This window comes from Rutilus rutilus (assembly GCF_951802725.1).
Source record: "Rutilus rutilus genome assembly, chromosome: 11".
Classification (NCBI taxonomy): domain Eukaryota; kingdom Metazoa; phylum Chordata; class Actinopteri; order Cypriniformes; family Leuciscidae; genus Rutilus; species Rutilus rutilus.
This window is the reverse complement of record NC_140216.1, coordinates 4968645-4995512: the sequence shown is the minus strand read 5'-3', so window position 1 is coordinate 4995512 and position 26868 is coordinate 4968645. Positions and strand designations below refer to the sequence as shown.

Sequence of the window (26868 nt, the reverse complement as noted above, 5' to 3'; positions counted from 1 at the left end):
GCACTTTTAAAAAGGGTAATGGGTTACAATCTCTTCAGAGATGAATATGTTTTGTTGTCATGTGACCCTGGATCACAAAACCAGTCACAAGCCGCACGGGTACATTTGTGGCAATAGCCAACAATACATTGTATGGGTCAAAATTATCAATTCTTCTTTTATGCCAAAAATCATTAGGATATTAAGGAAAGATCATGTTCCATGAAAATATTTTGTAAATTTCCTACCGTAAATATATAAAACATTTATTTTTGTGAGTGAATGGAGCACAGTCGCGAACATAAATGGACAACTTTAAAGGCGATTTTCTCAATGTTTCGATTTTATGCACCCTCAGATTCCAGATTTTGAAATAGTTGTATCTCGGCCAAATATTGTCCTATCCTAACAAACAATTCAATGTAAAGCTTATTTATTTAGCTTTTGTAGTCTGATATTATCATTTATACAGTTATTTTAAATCTCATTAGGCAGATTTCTCACCACATTATAATGAGGGGACATTAAAACCGAGTGTGTTTATCCAAATCAGAGGTGTTTTTATGGTCATGTCTGAAAGGGCAGAGGGAGGAGAGCACATGTTCGGAGCAAACAAAGGACATTTGTCAGTCCTGCACCTGTAGAGGTTGACGTTTAGTAGACGTGACACCGGCGATGCCAGAAATATCTTCAGCGGCGGTCTGTGCTTCTGCACCCCCGAGGCCGATCAAACCACAAAAGTCAATTACACTGAATGGGATTAGCCATGATGTTGAACCTTTAAACTGAAATGCCAAATGAAGATGCCTGCTCTTTAAAGCAGCATTCGGCCAAAAGTGACGTCTGGCATAGGAAAATTGACATCTTCACCATTTAATCAAATATTATTAAGAATTTGTTGAAGATTTTGTAAGCATATTGTGTAGTTGTGCTTGGAGTCAATAGTTTTATTTGTGATGATGCAATGAAACAAGAGAGAACCAATGAATTAATTGAATATTAACCAATGAATATTATGTTGTAGTCAATGTTATTTAAAAAAAATGTTGTATAGTAAAATAAAACCTGTAGCTGTAGTTTGCTTTTTTGTGCCAAATAATTCTGTCAGATAAATACTTTAACCAAGTTTAGTGTTTTGTTCTTCCCTCATATTTAATATATTTAAAAAAATTAAATATTTTCCTAAAACTTGTAGGGTCATTATAAAGAAATATCCCCTCCGGACATCACTTTTGGCCACTGCTGTATATATTTCTTAGATTCAGTGATATGAGAAAGAGTGGTATGATGCTATTATGATTTTTCTTTTCTTTTTTTTTCTAAATGGAAAATATGATACTTGTATATTTGTATGTCAAAATATATACGCAAATTATTTACTAAGTATCAGATATTAGCCAACATATTTAATTTGATGTACAATAAAGAGGCATGTGGAATTTGTACACATGGACACGATTGCAAAGAGTTTGACAAAAATATTTTTTTTTCTTCTGATGGTATCTCCAACATAGGCAATACACTTCAAAAACATGAGCAAGAAATTTCGCTTTTTGACTTCAAACTTAGAACTGTAGCTCAAACGAGCTTAATGACTGACTGTAAATGCACCATGATAAATCAATTACACATTGGACCAAAACAATTACATGGTGAATACCAAATCCGAGATACTGACACAACTCACAATGAAATGACCCAACTGTCACAATTTCACCTCGAACCCATTGAAGCACAACACACTATGTACAGCTAAACATCTCTTTTAAATAAAAGTACAGTGTTGAAGGCCATAGTAACACAAAATAACCATGTCGTACAGAAGAAAAGACAATGCTTGCTTCCAGAGCGTCATTGTATGAGATATATAAATTCACACAGTAGGAAATCATTCCTATGCTGTAAATACTTAAAAAGGTACACTATGTAACGTTTGGCCCTCTAGCGATTAAAAAACAAAACTGCATGCGTTTTGCAGAAGAACATTGTTTTGGTAGTGCTTCGGCGCTCATAAAACATTCACTACCAGACTTAAGAGATATAACCAGTTTAGATGGAAAGAATCTCAAGCTGACTAGCTGAAGACGCTACTGTAGCTTTACCCAATAAAATCCAGCACACACAGCGCTACAACAACTATAATGAAATGACCTTTTACAATAGATGATGCTTTACAATGAACTCTGTTTGAGAGTTTATCTATTCAATAAAATAGCTTACCTGTTGAGTAAATACAACACAACCTCCTTGTTGCTTTTACAACATTTCAAACTCCCAAGTTCTCAAAAAAGAAATCTCTGAAAAGCCAAGCCAATGTTGGTTCTTGTTTTATTACGAGCTCTATCGAGATTTAGTTGCTCCACGTCAACCTTTCTAGCTCGTCGTTAAAAATAACCTCTGCCGTCAACTAAACCATGTATAACAGGCTTACCATTGGCTAGTGAATCAGGGTAAGACAAAAACACGTTTCGAAAGAACGATTGATGGTGTATTGACTGATTTGTTAATTTTGAACAAAAAGTTACATAGTGTACCTTTGAATGGATTTTTGCATGTGGTATTTTAACGATAAGGTATTTGATTCTCATTTAGCAGTAATTGATATATTTATAAAGATCATTTTCATTGTAGTTGCACATGTCCGTGTAGTATCTGTGTGAGTTGTTCCTGTATTCTCGTGACAGGCGATGCTAACGCTGTGACAGCTGCCTGTCATCACATGCTCGCCATGTGAGCCGAGAGCGTCTCGTCCTCGCTGTTGTTCAGTCTTCACACTCTTACATATGTGGGGGTGATGCTCGACATTTCGTTTCAGAAAAGTATTTTTCTTCAGTCATAACAACAAGATGTGTCGCTTAGATTTTACTAACGTTTTCACACCTATATGTATGTTTATGTATCATTACCAGTTCAACTTTTTGGAGTTTTGAATGTTTATGAAAGCTCTCCCTCAACAAGGCTGCATTTTTCTAGATCAAAAATACAATAAAACTGAAATTTTTTTGAAAATGATTACAATTTAAAATAGCTGTCTTTTTATTGTAATGTATATTTTAAAAGTATATATATTCCTGTAATAGCAAAAATGAATTTTCAGCATCATTACTCCTCTCTTCAGTGTCACATGATCCTTCAGATTTCACATTTGATAAACATGTGAAATTCACATTGATAAATAGAAAGTCTAATAGAGCAGCATTTATTTGAAATATAAATCTTTTGTAACCATGTAAAATGCTTCACTGTCATTTTTGATCAATTTAATGCATCCATGCTGATATATATATACACATACATACATATGTATATGTGCAGTATTTATATGTGTATATATATAGCTTAATTTATTTTAATCAGTATACATCTAATGTGCTGATTTCTTATTTTCAGCCTAATTCAGTCAGTCCCACAAGTAATTTGTGGTCCAATAAAGGCAAGCGAAGAAAGGTGTATTATTGATCACTAGTTGAAAACGTGAAGTGAATTTGGTGCATTCATGAGCAGTGGATTTTGGTTGCGGAGAGGAAATGCACTTACTGGCGAAGTAGCACTCCAAAACACTGAAAATATGCCTCAAAAATCAGACAGATAAATACAATCTACACTCTGAAGCACGGGAGCTTATTAAATATATATATATATATTTTTGTCTCTTTTTTGTTTTGTTTTTGTTTACAGAATACATGTCTATGCATATCAACGCACAGGTTTATGAACTGACTTTCAAGCAGTCCTAAAATTGTCCATGTTGTTCATCTTTTCCCTCCACACCCCCCTTTCGCAAAACAAAGACGAGGCAGAAAAGCCCAGCTGCAAAAACAATAAAGCAGTCAGGACTCTCGCAAGACAGATAAAAAGCTATTTTCAAACGCGACGTGACCGTCGGACAGATCCTTGTAACCTCTTTCGACGTTTCAGTGACAGGATTCAGGCACAGAGGAACTTTCCTTTGTTCAGAGAGTAGCCTGTCCTCTAGAGGATCGTTTCCCAGTAGCTTTAGACTGTCCCACAAATCGACACATCCTTTGTTTTTTTTGCGAAGAACCTTTTTTGTTTGTGGCCACGGGCCTGAAAAGGATGTGAAGGGAGCCTGAATCTAGCAGCTTTAATATGACATATTTTAAGAAATGCGGCCCGTGTCTGTATTTCTTCGCTTCCTTTGCGTTTCAACTCGCAGAAGCAGAGCAGTAGAGTTTCAATGGTGCCAACACACAGGCTTCGGATGCTCTGTTGTCGACTCTTTAAGTGCTGTCTGAGATGGGAGAGTTTGCGAACATTCAGTCAATGTTGCTTTGCTGTAAAGGAGTCTCCAGTCTCCAGCTTGACTGAATCACTTCTTTGCCAGTATTGTCTTTTTCTCCGAACGTTCATGCGTACGTCTCGCCCGTCTTGAGGGCCACTAGCTCCGAGTCTTCTGTTTGTTTGCCGTTCAAGTGTTCACTGTTGCAGTCGTGATGGAACATGAAAGCGGGCACCTCGGTGATGGAGGTAGCGGTGTAGGAGGTGGATCCCATGGAGCAGTGCTCGCGTCGACGCTGACCCCACTGGGCTTTGTATTGCATCCACTGCCGTTTCAGAGCGCCCTGGACCTGCAGTGAAACATGTCAGAATCAGACAAGCAAAATACTCTTTTCACTGTCGCTTTTGATTTATGCATTCTTGCTGAATAAAAGTATTCATTAAAAAAAAAAAAGGTTTCATTGTTACAATGTTATTATATATTTAAGTACTGAGTAATATTAAGCAACTACATGTACTTACTATAGGGTTAGGGTAGGACCCTATCTTTAAAGATGAACTTGAGTCAAACACAGTCTGTGATCAGTCTTTAAACAACTATATTAAATTATTAAACACCTATACAAATAGCTGTTGAATTTAATGTTTAGCCATTTCAGGTAGCAGGTTTCAGTTTAACATCTGTTTTTATCCGGTAACATCTGGTGTCCCAGAGCCTTGTCAGGGCAAATTGTGATTTGACAAGCTGCATTGCACTGCATCAAAGTTACTTTAAACTGCACTTTTATTTATTCTTTTCTTTGTTGTTTTTTCCACTTCCAACTTTCTTTAGTGTGTAATTTTGCTGTTTGAGCACGAAAAAGGTCTGCAAAGTTACAAAGCAAAAAGTCATATTCTCTATATCAGTGTCACTGTTTCTGAACTCCCTGAAACCCTCGATAGCAGTCTTGAGTTTTCTTCTGGGAACAAACACGTCACAATATTCCTCATTTAAATAATTCCCACCCAAGGCATATGCAAATGGAGTGAGGCCTGGTTGAGTTAGTAGTGTATGTTAAAACTTGTGGTTATGGTAAGGGGCGGGACATTTCCGTGACACTCTTCAAGCGGTTGACCAATCACAACACACTGGTCCAGCCGACCAATCAGAGCACACTGTGCTTTTCAGAAGGAGGGGCTTCATAGAGACAGGAACTAAACAGAGCGATACTGACAGACGACTGGGAAGAGAGGAGCTGCAACAATGGAGAATATGTGAAAATTCAAGCATGAAAACCTATTCTAGTGGAGTCCAAAAACAAAATCAAGACTTTGTAAAAGGGCAAAATAGGTCCACTTTAATGAAAAATGTTAATTTGACATAACTATGCTTTGACCATAACTTTAGTATTAATTAAGTTTTTGTTTTAACCTCCATCAGCATGTGGGAATTATATTACTGTATTATTAGCATAACTGATTTTGATGTGCCAATTACAACGCTCTGTACTTTTAACACATAACAAAGAGGGATATTGGATCAGGCACAAATCATGAGCAGACGGGGGCACAGGGGAAGGACATTAGACTAGAACGAATCATTACGCTGAGGTAAACAAACACCACCACAAAGAAAATGTTATTCTGTGTCAGTGCTCCTTTTATTGTCCTGAAACAGGATCTGTGCTTAGGACACATCCAAATTGTTTGTAGACGCGCTGATGCTGATGCGAGATGGCTGCTCATGCATAAGCTAATAATTGACCCATTTTCCAGGCCCAGAAATAATTCAGCATGTTTAAAACATGACTTACACATAGGCGGATGAAAGGCGCTAATTCATTCCATTCAAGTTCGTGCCAGGAACCTCATGCTGAGTATTCTAATGAAACTGTGTCTTCATTGTTTTGGTTTTGTCATGCATAAGTGCTTTAAGTGTGTTTTCCTCAAGTCTGGTAAATGCGTTTTGACGTGGCTGTTGGTATTTACTGCCAATTAATACCCTTTTCATGTACCCCTTTCACTTCAAGAGACGCTTCAAGAACACGTCTGGCTTTCAAATAGATGTTCAGTGAATGTGTAAACACATGACACGAGAAACGCCTCCATCCTTTGTGACTACGACCGGCCCTTGAGAAAGTTATAATTCAACAGCAAAAAATATTTAGGCCTAAATTTAAAGTAGCCATGAAATCAAAATGGACAATTCTTATTTTATTTATGGAATATTGCAGTATTTGTTATAGAAGATTTATCCAGGCACATTGTTATTTCTCGTGCCCTCTTCTCTGATGATGTGTTTACTGACGTAGGGGCGGGGCAACCTGTCACTCACATGAGATTGACCAATAGCAAACCACAACCATCCAATCAATTCCCAATAGACTAAATCAAGTCCCGTCCTACATTTTTTCTTGTCCGAGAAGCCGTTTCAAACAAATATACGTCACAATAGGGAAGAAAAGACTATCGCAACTTCTGTTTTATGATCCGACTTTAACATTTATTATGTATTTGAATTGCACATAAAATCCATCCATTTGGATTGCACAGTTTTAACATAAACAAACTAAACCTAATGTGATGCATATTTGTCAGTCATACTGTCAGTCAAGATTAGTTTATTATTAACTATTTGCATCTATTTGTTTTTTAATCAATCATATTTCAAAATGCATTTATTTAAATAGCTTGGAATCAGCATAAATGTGTTCTTTGTGTAATCAATTAGATTTATTAAGTAAGTATGAACATTTAAAATATGGCTATCTGTGAGCAAGCTATATTCATTGAATTAAAATGTATGAGAATGAAAGAAAGTGTATTTATTGATGATAATATATAAATCTGGTAATTGTGTTTTTAAACACATTCAGTTTATTAGTACTATTACAGAAATCTTGCCTGCTTCTTACCTGTTTAATGTATGACTGAAAATATGCAACACATTAAGTTTATTAGTTTCTTTATGTTAAAACTGTGTAATATTATATGTACAAATATTATATGCAATTCAAATAAATAAATCTTAAAATTAGGCAATTATATATAGAGAAAGAGAGTGCTGATTGATGTCGTTTACATAATCTCTTTGAGTTAATTTAACTTAATCTTTTTAAAAACCTGATTTTCAAACCCACACCATCCACTCAGTCATCAGCACCAGATCCGCCCACTCGTTCATCATCACCGGAATTTTAATCACCTGCACCTGTTCACCCTCATCAGCCTCACCATATCAAGCCTGCACATCCACCGTCTGTTCCCTTCTGTGTCGTGACAGAAGACCAGACCCACCACGCAGAGCACCGAGAGCAGACGAGCACGGATCCTTTTGCTGTTTTTAGCACAAGCCCTCATTGACTCCGGCTCAGCGGGGAACTTCATATCTTTCAACCTCCTCCAAAGGCTCAACGTTAAGAGGAAACGTAGTCCCCAAAACCTAGAGATTCATTCCATCCTGGAAACCACTGGGCCGTGGTCACATCTGTCATTTCTCCCCCACCCAGATGCTCCGCATAGGATGTCTGCACACGGAGGAAATCTCGTTTATGGTGCTGGAATGATCTACCGCTAACATCATCCTGGGACTCCCGTGGATGCAACAACATGAGCCACGTGTGGACTGGAATTCAAGGGAGATCCTCCAGTCTGCAATCGTCAAGACCTGTTCTGTCCCTCTTCAACCTAGTTCCGATCCGAACCCTGTCATCTCACAATGTTCAACCTCCATCGAAAGCCGAGAGACGGAATGCAAAGAGGAGATCCCCTGAATACCAGGTGTTCAGCAAGCGATTGGCAACCCAACTACCACAACAACGGCCATGGGACTGCGCCATCGACCTGCTACGTGGGTCGACCTTACCCGAGGGAAGACGAGTAGAAGATCGCCTTCGTGACCCCCTCAGGGCACTATGATTATAAGGCCATGCCAGATGGGCTGTCCAACTCACCTGCCGTCTTCCAGAACTACATGAACGAGGTATTTAGAGACTTTCTCAACCAGTTTGTCGTCGTCTACATAGACGATATTCTGATTTACTCGTAACATCATCAACATGTAAAACGAGTTCTCCAGCATCTTCAGGATCACCAACTCTGCCTCAAATTAGAGAAATGCGAGTTCCACACTTCCTCCGTTCACTTCCTGGGGTACATCATCGACCAACATGGCATACAAATGGACCAGAGGAAGGTGGAATCCATCCAGAACTGGCCACAACCCACCATCATTAAAGAGTTGCAAAGGTTCCTGGGCTTTGCCAATTTTTACCATCGTTTCTTCAATAATTACAGCTTAATCAGTTCACCTCTCAACTCTCTCCTGAAAAACCGGCCCAAGTCTCTGTCCTGGACACCTCTTGCCCTCATCTCCTTCAAAGACCTTAAGACAGCATTTGTCTCCGCTCCAGTCCTCCGCCATCCGAACCCTGAACTAGCGTTTGTCGTCGAGGTCGATGTATCCACCAGGGTGATCCCCTACGCCTCCATCCATGTGCCTTCTACTCTAAGAAGCTGTCCCTGGCGGAGCAGAATTACGACATTGGGAATCGTGAGCTCCTCGCCATAAAGCTCGCTCTAGAAGAATGCAGACACTGGCTGGAGGGAGCAACTCACCAATTTGAAGTCATCACGGACCACAGAAATCTTTAGTATTTAAGAGAAGCTAAACGACTCAACCCTCGTCAAGCCAGATGGGCTCTATTTTTCACGAGATTCGACTTTGTGGTCACCTACCGACCTGGAAGCAAGAATTGTAAGGCAGACGCACTCTCTCGTCTTCATCATCCGGATCCTGAGCCAGTTGAAATGTCATTCTCCATTCACATTGGCAAATTACATTTATTCATTTAGCAGATGCTTTTATCCAAAGCGACTTACAAATGAGAACAACAGAAGCAGTTAAACTAACAATAGGACAACAATATGCAAGTGCTATGACCCTTCCCAGTTTAATCTAACGCAGTAAACCAATGGCTTTTTACAATACAACTTGCCGCTCTATTTTTAGGTTTGAAATGTGAATTATCCATTGCCAAAAATTTGTATCGACCACTTTTGTGGGGGTTTTATGATGTTGCATGGAAAATATTAAAATAAAATAAAAACCTTACTACATGAGGGTGCGTAACCAATGCCAGAATTAGCATTATGGGGTGAAATACCCCTTTATAATGATATTAATCTGCTCAGTCTGCTTACCTCTCCGTTGAAAAAACAGAATATGGTTGCCACCAGCAATCCCTTGCAAAACAGAAAATATAGAAGCATTAACAATTATTTGTAGGTGTCTTCCACAAGTAAAAAGAGTTAGCATTCAGTCTGAGTTACCTGGTAATGCATTAATATGTGCATGATGTAATCATATATCTCTCCTGCCAAGCGGTTTTCTGGCCGCCAAGGGAAGATGACGAACTGAATGCCCAATAAGGGCACCAGAATCAGGGTGGCTCTCACCGCCTTCATATACATGTTAGACTCAGCTCGGTGTGTATCTCTCAGTTTGGTCACTAAGACCCGTACTATGTTCAGCAGAAAGAATAAATTGACCTACAACATAAAAAGATATATGTAAAAATGAACCCCAAACAGTCTTTAACTAACATGCTCTATTTAGATTTTAATTTCACAGAGTTACCACAATTAAGCTGTGAATGAACACAGTGAAGTCATTGACTCAATAATCCAATTTTTACGATCTAATGAGATGTTAAACGCAATATTTGTCATTTGCGGCACTAAGAACATAACATTGCATTCAAACTTTTCCTCAAAATTAAGCATTCTCAAGTTTTTTTCATAATTAAAATGGATTACTCAGAGATAGATTTGTGGTAAATACCGTGTGAATATATGCAAAGCTCAATATAATAGATAATAAATAAATGGACTCACTAATAAAGCTGCCATAATGGGGCCGTGAACCACGTACAGCAGATGGGTCTCCACACTCATCCAGCAGCTTGTGGAAAAATATTATAAATCTCATATCAGACCCACTGTCCACTGAATCTGGCCTGTCTTCTGTATTTACTGCTGAAAAGCACTGAACATTACTCACTTGTCATCAAAGTATTTCTTTCTCGCCACAGCATGGATGGATGCAGGCACCAAGGGGAATCCTGTTGAAAGGAGAATTGAGACATAAGTCACAAAATATTATCCCTCTAATGCAAAATGAATGATAACGCTGTAACTGTTATTAGACGGTGAGCCATGATCACGTGAAATGCGTAACTTGATTTATTGAAGTATTTGAAATCATAGCGCTTTACAGGCTCAGCATTTATAGGCTAAATACACAGTAGTCTTTGATGCATGATGAGGGGACGATTATCAGTAAATAATGACTTACATTTCAGCCTGTTTCTCACCCAAAGTTATAAAATAATAATGCACAGATCATATGAACTATGTTCCTCTCATTCACTTCAATTATATGGGAAGGTATGGCTTGGAAATTCTTGGAAATTTGTTTTTCACAGTAAAACGCAAGTCATCTAGGGTAAAACAACAAGAGGATGAGGAAACAATTACAAATTTTTGGGTGACATATTCCTGTAATGATGATCATTTTAACAGCGGCTTTGAATATCCTCAGGACAGCTTGAAAAGCCACAAGGTAGATTCTCTGCAGATGGTCGAGGGCTGTCTTTTCTCCCTTTGGAAATGGATGATCCGACACAGGGTTATCGCACAATCTTTAATAATGCTCCAAAATTCACAATGCAGTTTAATAATGCTCCACAATTTTGTCCATATGTTAGCTACTTCCTAACCCATGTCATTGCTAACACAGAGAACAGGTCGAAACAAGATAGTTAAGCCCTGATCTTCAATAAACCGTCCTAATAAAACTGTCCGTGGGAACAGTAAAGTACATCCGAATGTGAAATAAACTACGACCCCAAACATCCACAACTATCCAGCACATTGTGTCCTAACTGTGGATTGGCTGATTCGCCTGTCTTTCGTCTGTGTTTGTGTCGGCGACAGTGTTTTCTGTTTATGGAGCAAGAGGACATGACCACGAGCAAATAATGCCGCAAAGACCGATGAAACAGCTGCCTTTGAAAACAGGTCACGATAAACTCTGTGCTTAGGAAATAGAAAGGGCGTTCATATTTACAATTTAGAGTTGGCTGACAGATGGGAAAGCAAAGCTGGGAACTGCGTTCAGACATGGGGAGCTGAGCTGGCAGAGACAGACTCACCCCAGCCCAGAAGATAATACCAGTGCAGATGCTGCTCCTCTGCAAATACGGCCACCACAATCAGCGTGTGCAGGTAAATCCCCTCGCAGAGCATCCAGAAATAGTTACAGCCCAGCATGTACATGTGGAAGAAGTGCAGCACCTTGCAGCCAACCTGCAGAGGGAGAAAAGTGAGAGAATGAAGTAGACGGGTGCTTTAAGTTTCACAATTCAGGCAAAATCGAACAGGACAGCCCTGCTGAAAAGACCAGCCTATACCAGCATAAATGACTATGTCCAAGCCAACTGGTTTGGTTCTGGTCTAGCTAGTTAAGAATTAATGCTTTGCCAGTTATCTACTGCAGTGGCTCAGGTGGTTGGTAACATTTATTTTTAATAAAATAAATGTCATGAATTGCATAGGCACTGCAATATGCAAAATTATATACAGGGTATAGGCTGATTAGGACAACTCATAATTAACCAACAGCAGAAATGTGATTTAACAGCCTAACATATTAAACAAACACTGATCCAAATATTGTTTTCGTATTAGCCAAATTAGTGACAGATGGATTTACATCAAAAGTTTGTTTGGATGCACAACTTAACTTTGCAATCCTACTTATGCATGATTATATATTGAGTTTAATTGTATTATTGGTTGGATTCTGGTTATTGGTTGAGACGTGTGTGTTGCGTTCTTTAACGGTCTGGCTATAGTGGTGCCAAACCCCCTCATGGAAAAAGAAAGCCTTTGCGTTTACAACTGTTACAATGAGCCCTTATCAGGATCAATTGAACACTGGATTTTCAAAAGTATGTGAAGTTCATGGCATACACTCTTTAACCTCTAAGAGTTTTAAAAGGCGGCCTGTTATTGTAGGGACACCGACTTTACATTTTCACACCCCTACAAATGACGCTGAACAAAACTAACTGTGATTGGTTGCTTTACATGTCAATCAGACTGCCAGTGAAAGCAGACCTATGGAGTCCAGACCTTCTACCATCGGTCTGAAGGTCTGGCTACACGAGACTAGGTGACATGTAGTTGCAAAGTTATAATGTCTAAAGTGGACTGTCGAAATAAAGTGTACCCTTAAATTAAATTAGTTCGTTTTCAAACAGGTTTCAGAATCTGTTATTGGTCGATAGTCCCGCCTCAAGCTCGCGCTATTGGTTGAGCCAGTTTTTACTGGAAATTAAGTACTTATAGTTGATCTTGCAAATTAAACTGGGATGAAGTGTTTAAAAAAACCTTTAGAATACCAATTTTTGATCTTTAACATGGCCTGGACGATCCCTTCCTCTGAATTTTTTAGTTGCCTGGCTGCTTTGTAAGACCATGTGTGCAGTTTTAATTAGAAAATGCTGGCAAAGTGTCTATTCTCAATCCGCTGAGCTGGATCACACACACACCTCCCAACAACACGTCAGTCATCCAGATTAACTTTTTACCATATGTCAATGGCATCGCTCTCTTCTGCCTGCTACACCCACGCAACTGGCAGCAAGTCCTCACACATGTTATTCCCCACACACAACTTTCCTTTAGAAGTCAAGGCTTTTTTTACTTTAAATTCAGATGTCCTTGACATGTAATGGCATTCTAGTCAGACTAAGCACAGCTTATGTCAGAAACACAGGGTTTAAGTCTAAACTAAACCTATCTGTGACCTCTTCTCCTTGAGGCTGGAAATGCATTCTGCACTGACCGCGGCTCGACTCTCTGGAGTTGGAAGGAAAAACAGAAGGAGCTTGTTCTTCAGGCTGAACAAGGATATCGTAAATTAAACATAGAGAATGCACCCACACCCCCGAAAGAATGCACATTTTAAGACATCACACTGCATTACACTGGCCCCCAAAAAAACAGACATCATTTTGAGAAAGCATAAGCAAGAAAGGTACTTTTACAGGCACAGCAGCGTTTGTTTTTTAAACGAAGGAGCCTGGTGAATGCAATAATGCATCTCTCAGACAAGCCAATTTTTTCATGCCAGTAAGAAAAAATGATTATGATCTTTCTGAAACTCCAAAACTACACCTCCGCTGCACTCCAGTCCTTTCAGAACCTCAAAATCCACTCATCCAATCCATTTCAGCAGGGTGCAAACTCAGTTTAGTCTCACTTTTTACCTGTTTTTTCTCATAATATTGGTACATCAGGAAAAAAAATGGGCAATTCTCCTCGATCACATTAGGTACAGTAGCTGAAAGTGAATATTTTTCTTGAAACGCATCTCCTCACCACACCTCTTAGATCACGCAGTACAATCCAATGTGGCAGATTTATGCATTCCTCCACAGAGAGCAAAACCTGACAAGATCATATTCCATGAAAAGGTCTCATGCAATGAAAATACAATGTGAATAAAACAATATAACCTTTTATGGTGTACTAAATATGTGTTTCTTCTTAAGTGTAAAATCTTACACATCACAAATATAGAATATCTATGGTGGAATATGTGCTTTGTACTTTGAAGGTCTAAATGAAACAACAATTTGACAACACTTCTGATCTAATATTTGGATCAGCCTTTTTTCCTCCTTTTTTAGAAACAGAAAGCAGTACAATAAGGTAATAGTAACAATAGGGTTTTTCACACTTGAAATAGTTAACCCTGGGTCATTCTAAACCCCGGGTAAATGGAATACAGTATATATTGCCGACTGTACAATTAAGTTTATACTGAATGAATGTTTCAAACTATACAGGTTAGAGTGAAACAGTCTCTTCTTCACTCCAGTTTTCTGTGAGCATTTGACGTTTTCCCCCTCAAACCAACTGTGTTTATACACTAAAAAATGCTGGGTTGTTTCAACCCATTTTTGGGGTCAATTATGGAAAACATCATTTTTAAACCCAACGGTTGGGTTTGTCCATATTTGACCCAAACATGGGTTGAAACAACCCAGCATTTTTTAGGATGTACAACACGCATGACACTGCATTTCTGTGACTACACAAAGCACGTGAATATGAGGCAAACGATCGGTTGTCTGTTGCTAAGCATCTAGCCGTAACGTTCTAACACGGCATCGTTTCAACTGTACACGTTTAGCACCACAATGCAGGGTTAACAGCGTAAAAGCAGTGCTAATCGTATTTCATAACCCCGGGTAAAAAGCTGTGCTACCCCCGCTTCTAATTTACAAGTGTGAAATGTTCCTTTTAGAAAGCGGGGTTTAGAACGCAGTGTGAAAAGCCCTATTGATGATGTGAGCATTGTGGAGTCACGCACCGGATTCCTCTGCACCACTTTGGGGTTGTTGACCACAGTTACGAGGTTGACGATGGTGCAGGCTGAGTTGAGCACATACGAGAAGAATAAGTTCTTGTGTAGAGTGATTCTCTGACAGCTCAGACTCCTGGATGGGAGATAAAGAAATATTAATCACGGATCATTCATGACAGAGGCAGTTGTGTGACTTTTTGCAGAGTAATTCAGTTTGACAGTTCATTTCAGGATGGAAACGAAAACTTTTTTTTGGGATAGTTAAGATACATACAAATATATATATATATCAATCTGCTTCTGACAGATTAGAATTTTTACTAATCTCAAGCACTGAGCTTTTTTCAGCATTTCCAAGATTTGCGCAACAAATCACAGGTGAATAAATAATTCATAAATCAGACCATTCATTCATGCCAATTCCATGCACCTCTTCACAGCAGGCTCAATATAGTTTCTGCCTGTCCCCTCCTTACAAAGACTGTCAGATATGCAGAAAAGTAGATGCTACACGCAGCCAGAAACAGCGAATGATTTCCCAGTTTCCTCTATATGATCTCACCATGTGAGTTGGCAGGCATCACTGATGTGCAAATGTAGGTGGTCATACGGTAATATCAGGAACTCGAGGATTTCATATTTAGAATGGGGTTTTTTTTAGCCCAGTTTCAATAAATGGATCTCTTTTGGGCTGGTGAAGTACTGAATGTTACAGTATGTTTTAGTAGAACAGTGAACTCTTTATATCTCGAAAGATAAAGGGAAATTGGATTCCTCATGATGCGACCCATTTAATGACATAAACAGAACATCAAGTTTGTGCCACCTGAGGCCTGAGCAGCCTCATTTTAAAAAATGTGATTGTGAGATGCTTGCCTGTTTTTAACAGTACTTGCTTATTGGTTGAAATTGGTTGGGATTATTCATGAAGGCCCTAGAAGGTTAAAGGGATACTCCACTTTTTTTTTGGAAATAGGCTCATTTTACAACTCCCCCAGAGTTAAACAGTTGAGTTTTACCGTTTTCAAATCCATTCAGCCGAGTTTCCGATATTCAGAAGAATATCAGTAACCAGACAGTTTCTGGTCTCATTGACTTCCATAGTAGGAAAAAAATATATACTATGGAAGTCAGTGAGACCAGAAACTGTCTGGTTACTGATATTCTTCTGAATATCGGAAACTCGGCTGAATGGATTCGAAAACGGTAAAACTCAACTGTTTAACTCTGGGGGAGTTGTAAAATGAGCCTATTTCCAAAAAAAGTGGAGTATCCCTTTATGGAACAGTGATCTTCAGAAATACATACACTACAATACCTTTCAAAATTTTTGGATCAGTAAGATTTTTTTATGTTTTGAAAGAAGTCTCTTCTGCTCTCCAAGGCTGCATTTATTTGATCTAATATACAGTAAAAACATTAATATTGTGACATTTTAATTTAAATTTCAAAAACCTGTTTTCTATTTTAATATATTAAAAAATGTACAAAATTTGTGTGATGGAAAGCTGAATTTTCTGCATCATTACTCCAGTCTTCAGTGTCACATGATCCTTCAGAAATCATTCCAGTGTGCTGATTTGCTGCTCAATTAAAAATTCGTATTATCAATGTTAAAAACAGTTGTGCTGCTTAATATTTTTATGGAAACCGTGATGCTTTTTTCAGGTTTTTTTTTTTCTGATGAATAGAAAGTTCAAATGAACATCATTTATTTTAAATAGAAATCTTAGAAGATAGAAATCTAGAGGAGGAAAAAGGGTATTTCTGAGTAAATGTTGTTTTGTTGTTGGTCAGGAGTTGTTAAATATGCCAAATTTGGGACGTAAAACAAGTTCACACCTGCATCAGCAAATGTCATCACAATCTCCAAATTAAGAAAGTCATGCTACTCACATGATTTTACTCAGTTTAACCTAAAATTGCCAGCAGAGATCAGCTGAGTGCAAAGCTGGGATGGGAGTGAAAGCTGAGCTCATTTTCCAAAGCTATTTCCCATATTCCTAACCAAAAATTTCTGGCATTATTCGGTGGGGCATAAATTAAAGCTTAGTGCAGCTGTATGCTGACACGTACCTCTTTGAGCACCACATCTGGACTCAATAAGACGACATTAAGACTTTGACATCTCAGAAGATCGGACTGTAAATATCACCATCGCACCCTAAAAACAAGCGTTGCTACGTTACACTTCCAGATAGTGTACCAAACCAGCTGAACATCACAACTGACACAATAAAAATATTAACAATTGCGAATAAATGAGCTGGCCCAGTGATATTTCCAAAAAGTTGCAAGACCTGTTGATCAGATCCGCCAAAGACATCCAAATGTTCTTTAAATAATGCTTTCCTTTTTCCCCAGTAATTTTAGGCTACATTTGCAGGGATATGAAACATGCGATAATGCCATAATCAAAAATGAAATGTCCTAACAACAGACTGTAATTTCTTTAAAAACAAAAACAAAAAAAGGATTTATTGAGTGCTAATGTTGAAATTAGGTCTTAATAGAAATATGCTTTTAATCCTCTAAATAATAATCAATCTAAAGAGTACATTAAGCAATCATGGAAAGATTGAGAGAGAGAGAGAGAGAGAAAGTCCGTGTACTGAAAAAATGATAATAAGATTGTAAGCTTACTTGCTGGATACAACTGTCATACTATGTGACGTACAACCCAAAAGTTTATGTGGCGTTTAATGTATATATGACTCTTTGGCTCCTACATTTAATTACCCATGAAATTAAGTTTACCCTAGGGGGACACAGACATACGGAGGAAACCAAGTCAGCATGAAATGACACACAAAACCTGACAAATACTCGTCATTTGGCTCAGAGCTTAGTGCAGCTCTGCCAGATAAATGGACACCAAGGATTTGCACTCAATAAAACACAATGATGAGAAACTATCGTTTTTTGCGATGCCAGAGCCAAATGACCTTTCTCTTTCAGCTTGAAAGTAGAGTGCAAACAGTCGGGTCCTATTAAAAGTTCATTTGTTAATGGTAATGACAGAAGGATCACTAAATCATTTAAACGTCCATAAAAACATGCACGCTCATTGAGCTGAATCACAAATACTACACTGTTCTGTGATGTTTTTATTTCAACTGCGATTCGTGACTGACAAAAGTATACTCAACTGCACCTTTAAATAGTTTTGACACACAAAACAAATGAACATATAGGAAATAAAAAACAAAGATAGTTCTGCTTTTTTTTTGGGACGTTATCTTTTCGTTGTCACGCTCTGTTTAGATTCCGACTCTCTGGACATTCTCTCAAGCAACTTTATAAGACGTATGCTCGCTTTTTAAACTGTATTATCATTTCTCATTTATGCTGAACAACTGTTGGCTGCTTTTATTTCACAATCCAGTCCAACTCAACCATTAAAACTGTTTGTAAAGAAACTGTAGTTGGGTTCATTCTCCTACTGAAAGATAAACTTTCAGGCAATTAAAGCAGGTTCTCCAGTAGAATTTTCCTGCTTTTTGCACCATACATTTTTCCTTTTCATTTTAACAGAAGGTCCGAGTTCTGCTGATTTTTCTTTCTTTGTTTATGCGTTAGGTTTTTAGGGACCACCTTTTCTAGACAGTGATTGGGTGGTCTGGTTTAACTTCCCCTTCCAGATTGAGACTGAGACATCCAAACACAATATTTATTGTCCCGTTCTCAATATCTCATCCGATATTACAAAACCGATACCAGATCATGGGAAAATGCTTTAATATCTGGGAAAAATTGGTGAAAACCGATTTTCTTAATTGTCTTAATTGTACAATGAATCTCTTATTTACATTGTGTTTACACTTAGTATGTTAAAATGAAAGGATTATCACGAGCAAACAAAACCTTGTGGGTTTTCTTACTGACAAGCACCTCTGATTGGCCATTGCGTTCATGCACTCAACAGATATGATTGTGATTGGCTACAATGCTCAAAGCTTGTAAAAACACACTGTAAATAGAAACCTTTTTAGCTCAGAGAGCGCTCAAACAAACACGAACGAGGGCGATTAAAAGCAGCGCTTATCAGTGTTCAACCTGCCGAAACGTACCGGCCCTGGTATACTAAGGGGCTGCTGAATGCTTGAATCTGATTGGTTGACAAAAGTTCTAAGGTGTGCAATTAGTCTGCTATCAGTGGCTCAAGTCTCCATTACTAGCTCAAAAATTACGTTTTGGAATTAGCAACGGAAGCCTGGGATTAGACGAGTGAGAAAATAGAGCGTTTCAAGGACAAAAACATGAAAGATGTCTTGAAATACATCATCTGAACAATGTTTTGGGGTGTGGTAACTGTAGTATAAGCGGTAGTATAAAATGTGCATTATTTTTCTAATAATTTAATGGCCGTCATCAATTATTCCAGACTTGTTAGTATAACTGTTTTTCATCAGTATGAAATGATATGATTCCAAAATAGCAATTACTGTCTTTTTTTTTTGTTATTTTTTTTCTTCACCAAAACAATATCATATTGAAATAATTCCATTTGGATTTCAGTTTGAATACAAACGTAAATTGCATTTCAGTGTATGATTTGCAATTCAGTCAAATAAGGTGGGTGGTTTAGATTTTGATGTATTCACAAAGCACTGTATATGGTAATTCAGCCAATAAGCTCAGAGAAAAGGCCAATTTTCCTGACTTTGTGGAAGTAAAAGCCTGATCCAGAGTTGAATATAATTCAAGGGTTAATGCATTTAACTTCAGGGTTCAGACTGCATTTCCGCGTGGCCATGCTGACGGGAACGCCTATCCATCTTTTCTATTCAGTTTGAATTGACCACTGTGATAAATGGGGTAACCGAAAGCCTCTTGGTAAATCTCTCTTTGAAAAGCTTAAACGCGGACTCTGTCAATTAAATAAATCTCAGACGCCACCGCAGCACTCTACCTCCACACCGTCACCGTCAACAGCTCTGAGTAATGTTCGAGAGTAGACAACACACAGCCCTGCCAAAAACAAGTGAACAACTGAGAGACCCGTCATCGAGAGGTTTACTGAAGTAACTGCAGCTACGCAGCAGATATTTCTGGCCTTCTTCAACTCGTAAGGGTGGAGACAGTCAAGAGGAGATGGAAACTCACCTGAAATAAAAGAATATGGCCAGTGAGATGAGAAGGGACACTATAGAAAGAGCATGACCCACAATCGCCATGTAATACAAAATGAACGCCATCTGAAATGAGACAAATAATGTCATGGTCAAACCACGTTCTCATGAGGTTCACTTTACTGGTTTCATTTTTTTCAAGAGTTCAAGAGACCCTAATGTAAATTCACCTTTTATATTCAAATGTATTATTGCAATTTATTATTCAATAAAGTAGTCTTAATATTATTATTAAGAAAAGTGGAGACAGATTGCATTTAACAGATTTAACAGATTGCATCTATTAAAAATATATATATCATATAAGATTTCAGTCTCTGAAAGGACAAACTGTATGCAATTTAAAATTATTTATGGACGGTATTTAAAATGTGTTATCACACTGATATTCTGTTAATAATCAGTTCTCATAGGATTACAACAATTCACAAAGTATCAACCTTAAACTTCAATATTAAGTATATTTTGAGGTATTAAACATAACATGAAAAATATGCTTATATGATTTTTTTTATTATTATATGTGTTATTTAGCAGTAAGTTTCATGCAACAAGGATAAAATCTCAAAGTAGTAAGAAAGCATAAAAGTAGCATTGAAAGTGCATATCCCAATTTTCTATGCCTTTTTTATGAACTCCATCTGGTGTGATGGAGTGAAGTGCACAGACTTTATTTGAGTTTGCGTGAGCTGACATTTTCTCTCTATCCCTCACTTTGTAAAGCAGCAGTTGTATGGCTCTGAAACCATTATGTTATGAATAATTTTCAGAGCCGCTGTCCCCCAGAAAAGCTGTTAAGTTAAACTGAAACTGCCTTGTGTCGACATTACGCTTCACTGCCACTGAGTCTGAAAGAAACACTCAAATCCAACATTGCCTTCAGTAACAGCTTCAGTAAACTGTATCAGACCTGTATCTATCATATTTCTGCTTTTTTACGATATCCTGGTATGTTGATCTGCTAATTATTTGTCTTGTTTTCTTTTCTTTTGCAATATTTATATACACGTTTTAGAAAACCAACAGCTAGTAAACTATCTGCTATATGGATATTCTGGATATAATTTGTACATCTAACATCCCAGTTAACACAAATATGTTCTAAGAACGTTTTCCTAATGTCCCCGTTAAGTTCTGAAAATATTATTTCTGAATGTTTAAAATTATGAATTTTTATATATTTTTAAAAAGTTTTTTTTTTTTTTTTCTTGGTTATGTGAAACTGAAATTTTCCAAACATTATAGGAATTTTACTTTTGAATGTACTTTTGCAAAATGATCAAATGGAATGTTCCCTTAACATTCATATAACTAAGGGAAAAAAAAGTTTTTAAAACATTTTAAAATGTGAAAGTTTTGAACGTTCTGAGAACAATTTTTCGTAACTTAATGGGAACAATAGCGAAATATATATTTTTGTTAGCTAGGATGTGCACTGTAAGAGTTTCTTTCATAACATCTGACCCTTTAATTCAGAAATATTCATACCAATAACATTTTCCTTCAAGACAAGTGCAGAATTTAAGGATGTCCCATCCTCCTACCTTGAGCTTGTCCTTGGTATGAGCAATGCAAAGGGTGTAGTTGGACCAAGTCCTGTTTGTTTCAGGGTGTCTGAACCAGTTTCCAGTCTCATCACAATATTTGGTGACTTTTTCTAAATGAACAGGGGAAAAAGACGTGAGATAAGTGCATGACAAAAGCCATTATACTTTAGCTTTTAAAGTAACCAAGGCTCAAAGCTTTCGAAATGCTTCAAGAATTGGGCTGGTGTAGACTTGCACAGGCACTAAACTGGTTTTGCTTCAGGATCATGACCTAGAATGCTTTTCTGCAGGGCTTGACATTAACTTTTTTGCTCACCAGCCACTGTGGCTAGTGGTTTTCCAAAGTTATGAGCCACTCAGCATTTTCACTGGCCACAATTTTGACATCGATACCATGGGGAAAAACTGCCATATATATTTTTTTAATATTATCTCATAATTTGGCACCAGGTATGTTAGGCGGCTGTCACTTTCCATTATGCTGTTACACGTGTTTTCTTTCTCAACTGTTTACGTTCACTTAAAACATAACTGACTGTGTTTATGTGAATGCAAAGACGGGGATTTTGATATTATTTTGTGTGTATTTGACTGTTTAAGCACAATAAGCAGGAAAAAATAACTCAATTTAGTCAAAATGAAACGGGTAAGTGAGGGGAGGAGGGTTTGTGTGTCAACTTGCTGTCAGAGAGACGAGAAAGCGCAGCAAATTAGTGTTTCAGTTATTTCAGTATCGATATGCATCAAAAAAAATCTATAATTTTGACAACACTACATTTCAGATGCCTTTTTAAAAGACTTAAAGGGTTAGTTCACCCAAAATAAGAAAATTCTGTCAGTAATTACTCTCCCTCATGTTGTTCCAACCCCGTAAGACTTTCGTTCATCTTCAGAATACAAATGAAGATATTTTTGATTAAATCTGAGAGCTGTCTCACTCCTCCATAGGCTTCCTCCATTCATTTTCTTCTGTGTGGGCCTCTGAGTGAGTTCACGTAGTGTAACACTACGTGAACTCACTCAGAGGCACACATAGAAGAAAATTAATAGTTGAATAAAGTAATTATTTTAGTTTTTTTTGCGCACAAAAAGTATTCTCATCGCTTGATAAACTTAAGGTTGAGCCACTGTAGTCACTTGGACTATTTTAAACATTGTCTTTACTAACTTTTCTGGGCTGGCAAATTTCAATAACGGAGAAGCCTATGGAGGAGTGAGACAGCTCTCAGATTTAATCAAAAATATCTTCATTTGTATTCTGAAGATGAACGAAAGTCTTACGGGGTTTGAACTACATGAGGGTGAGTAATTACTGACAGAATTTTCATTTTTGGGTGAACTAACCCTTTAAATTGAACAATTTTATTATATTGTAAATATAAATTATATAATGTATATATTATATTATATATAAAATTCAACCCGCCTAAGTGACTGTGTTACACACCAGTGTTTAAATAATGTCAATCCCTGGTTATAAAATAGATCAACAAAAAGTGAAAGAACTGTACCAGTGGAGTCAAAGTCAGGGAAGTAATTGGGGCAGTACTGAGAAGTGTACGTTCCTGCTGGAGTGTCGTCCCAGCACAACCATCCATCCCATGTGCGGTTACAGTATGGACCTAAAGACAAGCACACAAACAATCAAATCCAATTCCTCCGTGCAATTGCTCTTTGCACTAAGAGTTTCTGATGATTCAATCTAAAACCTCTTCTGAGGCTCTCTGTTTTCGCACCTGATTTGTTATATGGCTGGTCTCTGTTCATTTTCTCAAAGCATTTATATTGACCATCGATGATCTTCTTCCTCTCCTCCGCTTTCTGAGTCACTACAGGGCTGACCTGACTCTCAGCTGTAGGATCCATCTCCGTCTCTGTCTCTAAAAAGCCATGAACTGGTAACGTCTGAAGAAGAAAGCATTCGTTTTGAGATTACAGATAAAAGAAGTATCTGATTTTAGACCTATTGGATAATTAGGGGCCAAGAACTGAAGTATGTGTTCTTTCTCTTTCTTCATGCTGGGAGTTTATGGAGGAGTCTATATAGATATATAAAAAGAAGTTGTGAAATTTAGCTCTCTAGTTGGGGAGAGTCTGATCATTCATGGCAATTTTGGGTCCCTTCAAATCTCTCTAACCTCACTAACCATTCAAAGTTGCACTGCTTTCTTTTTGCTTATAACTTTTGATCAAACGTTCAATGTGCCCAATGGTTTTGATTTCTCGACAAGATATTTACATCTCTATTGAAAACATACACTACCAGTCAAAAGATTGGGGTCGGTGGGATTTTTTCTTAACGTTTTTGAAAGAAGTCTCTTATGCTTACCAAGGCTACATTCATTTCATAAAAAAAAAATTAAAATAAAAAAAAAAAAACAGGAAAAAACATAATATTGTGAAATATCATAACAAATTAAAATAATTGTTTGTTTTATTACTATATTTTAAAATGTAATTTATTCCTGTGATGTCAAAGCTGAATTTTCAGCATCATTACTCCAGTCTTCAGTGTCACATGATCCTTCAGAAATCATTCTAATATGATGATTTGCTGCTCAAGAAGCATTTCTGATTATTATCAATGTTGAAAACAGTTGTGCCGCTTAATATTTTTAGATTTTGTAATTATTTAATATATTTTTTTAATGTTTCTTTGATTAATATAAAGTTTTAACAAACAACATTTATTTTAAATAAAAAACTTTATAATTACGTATTATATACGTTATAAATGTCTTTACTGAATAAAGGTATTAATTAATTATTTTTTAAATCTTGCTTACCCCTAACTTCCTCCTAAATATCATATCTTCACTAAATTTGTCTTAAAGGAGCCGTATGTAAGATTGTGGCCAAAACTGGTACTGCAATCACTTTCAAATTACTGTAGAGCAGTGTATCCCCTCCCCCTCCCCCCTGACTCGAGGTTGCCAGATAGGCTGCAGGATCCAGCAGGAACATATGCTGCTACGTAGCTGTGGTAACTAGAGCAGAGCTGGCAACCCCGATGCCGAAACACTACTGACTTCGTGATTGGTAGATAGGTGGAGGGTGGGGCTTCAGGCCAAAACACAACATGACAACATCAACATCAGTTGAGGGCTGCAACTTCACTTTTTAAGTGACAATATCCTGGCCGGACTACTGTTGTCAGTGATATAAGTATTTGAAATGAACATGATTTCTTAATGTCTAGTGACATATCAGGGCCATTTTATGATTAATTGAAATACATTTCTTACATACAGCTCCTTTAAATAATTTTCAGATCATTTTTGTCAAAAGTTGTTAAAGCTTTCTGATAAACCAAACAATTTTGTGTGTGTGTGTGTGTGAGACAAATTTGACTGCAAACATGCCAAACAGGAGGGGAAGTTCTGTCTTCGTAACATTTTGGGCTATAGAAACAATTACCTCGGGAAAGCACCATCTAGAGGTCAAAATCATATCATGATAATTGATTAATTTGCTAATAAATTGTTATAAATTTGGACTTGACTTTACTGTATTTAGATTGTTTTGGTCTTACAGAATGCAATGATCCCACTCTTTCCAGAGATGGCCATATTGCATGTGCACATTTTTTAACCTAAAATTTTCATCAGGTGTTCCCTAAGTCTGTCATAATCAAGAACTATGCATGTCACAAGCTATTAAATGTTTTTCAAAACAAATTCAAAATGAAAAGGACTAATAGGCATATCCAAGACTGTATCTCAGCAACTCTTCGGTGTACTGACATGATTCTTAAAATCATTGATACAATGCCCTGAATTTGGTGACAGTGACACTTATTGATCAAAGGTTTTAAGCAATTGTGCAGTCTTATGTTTAAATCTGCTTATGCCATTTAAACCAATTTTTAGTGTGCTATATTAGAGGGCAATATTTTACCTTAATTTTTTCCTTTGAGAATGTGAGACAGTGGGACCAGGTCTTATTGAGGGATGAACTGTGTACCCAGTTGCCAGATTCATCACAGTATTTGGTTACTTTTTCTGCAGGGAAAAGGAAAGTTTAGTGTAATGACTTAAGCTTAAAGATGTACTCACATTACACGATCTGAACCGTGCCGGAGTATCTTTAACCCCCCAAAGTCTGGTTTGCTTGACTTGTGTGTTCGCTCCATTTCGTGCTCTATCCCGCTTGAAGAGGTCGGCTCGGGCACGGATTGATTGGGCTCGGGCACGGTATGCATGTAGTGTGATCGCCAACTGCGCCGAAACATCTTCTATTGCTTCTTGGATGGTACACTTTTTAATGAATTTGAGGTTTATAACAGGCCTGGTTCTCACCTCATTGGTGAACATGAATTGTAGCTCACGCATCAGTTGTGGTAAACGGAAGCTCAAGCATGTTCGCTTGACGTGCGAGAACCAATGAGGTTCATTCTCGTGTGTTGAGCTTCAGCAAGAACCAATGAAGTTTGTTCTCTCACATCACGCAGGTTCGGTTGAGTTTCTGTTTTTGTTCGCTGATCAATGTTTATATGCGAATAAAAGCCTAAATTCAATTTGTTCATCATATAAAGCGATCGAGTCTCTCCGGAAAATTTGGACTAAACCACTCAATTCATATGGATTAGTTTTACGATCTCTTTATGAACTTTTTGAAGCGTCAAAGTGGTAGTTGCGTAGCCGTCAATGGAGGGACAGAAATCTCTCCGATTTCATCAAAAAGATCTTCATTTGTGTTCCGGAGATGAACGAAAGTCTTACGGGTTTGGAACGACACGACGTGACTAATGACAGAATTTTCATTTTTGGGTGAACTATCACTTTAAGTGCAATGTGAGCGCAGGCCAGAGAGGGAGTGGGGAGGGGGGGCAATCACGATCGGTACAAGGCAACCGCGCTAGTGTGAGTACACACTAAGTTGTTCCAGTGATTGACTCCAGCCCTCGGCCTCGGGAATCAATCAATCAGTGTCTTATAACAAACACAGTGAGCTGATTCTCAAGCAGAGAGATGTCTATCAGTGAACAGAGATTGTCTGCTGTTATATCCTTACCTCAGCAGCTTCATTTCACTGATATTTAAGAACTTCTCACAGATGTTCCATATGGAAAAGCTTATTTTGTCCTGTAGCAAAAATCTTTGTCCCCTTTAGAACAACACCACCCATCAGCTAATAAATTATTTTTGCACTTCTAAATAAAAGCTGAATGTTTCCAGACAGTCTGAGACCTTTTCATTATAGGGCTTCACTTATCATCCCAGTAGCCTGCGCTCGTGCTTTGGAATAATTTCTTTGGAGCAACATCTTGTGTTTCATAATAGTCAGACCAGAGACATGTAACAGATGTCATGCGTGCTGCAGAATCTCGATGATTTGCAGTTTCTGGAGCGTTTCGGTCCGGACTGACAATCAGATGTGATCGTGAGTCTTACCTAAGGGGTCAAAGCTGGGGTAATCTGGGCAGTTCTGTGAGGCAAAGGTTCCAGCTGGGGTTTCATCCCAACAGAGCAAGCCATCCCAGAATCTGCTGCAAAACGACCCTATAAAAGTTAAATAGACATTTTAAAGGGGTCGTTTCATGAGGACTCAAATG

The 26868-nt window shown here is 37.8% G+C and overlaps 1 protein-coding gene across 2 annotated transcripts in view; it reads right to left on the bottom strand.

Moving 5' to 3' along the window:
* Positions 1-3653: 3653 nt before the first annotated feature.
* Positions 3654-26868, bottom strand: part of calcr (calcitonin receptor) — a 52019-nt gene continuing 28804 nt past the window's right edge. For both annotated transcript variants that reach the window (XM_084422603.1, XM_084422602.1), the window contains 13 exons: positions 26708-26815; positions 25212-25315; positions 23051-23219; positions 22826-22936; positions 21312-21424; positions 19742-19833; positions 14642-14768; positions 11412-11565; positions 10259-10319; positions 10093-10159; positions 9529-9747; positions 9400-9441; positions 3654-4568 (listed from right to left, as the gene is read on the bottom strand). In XM_084422603.1, the coding sequence (XP_084278729.1) occupies positions 4347-4568; positions 9400-9441; positions 9529-9747; positions 10093-10159; positions 10259-10319; positions 11412-11565; positions 14642-14768; positions 19742-19833; positions 21312-21424; positions 22826-22936; positions 23051-23219; positions 25212-25315; positions 26708-26815 (1589 nt within the window). In that variant the 3' untranslated portion in view covers positions 3654-4346. The remainder of the gene's footprint in view (positions 4569-9399; positions 9442-9528; positions 9748-10092; positions 10160-10258; positions 10320-11411; positions 11566-14641; positions 14769-19741; positions 19834-21311; positions 21425-22825; positions 22937-23050; positions 23220-25211; positions 25316-26707; positions 26816-26868) is intronic.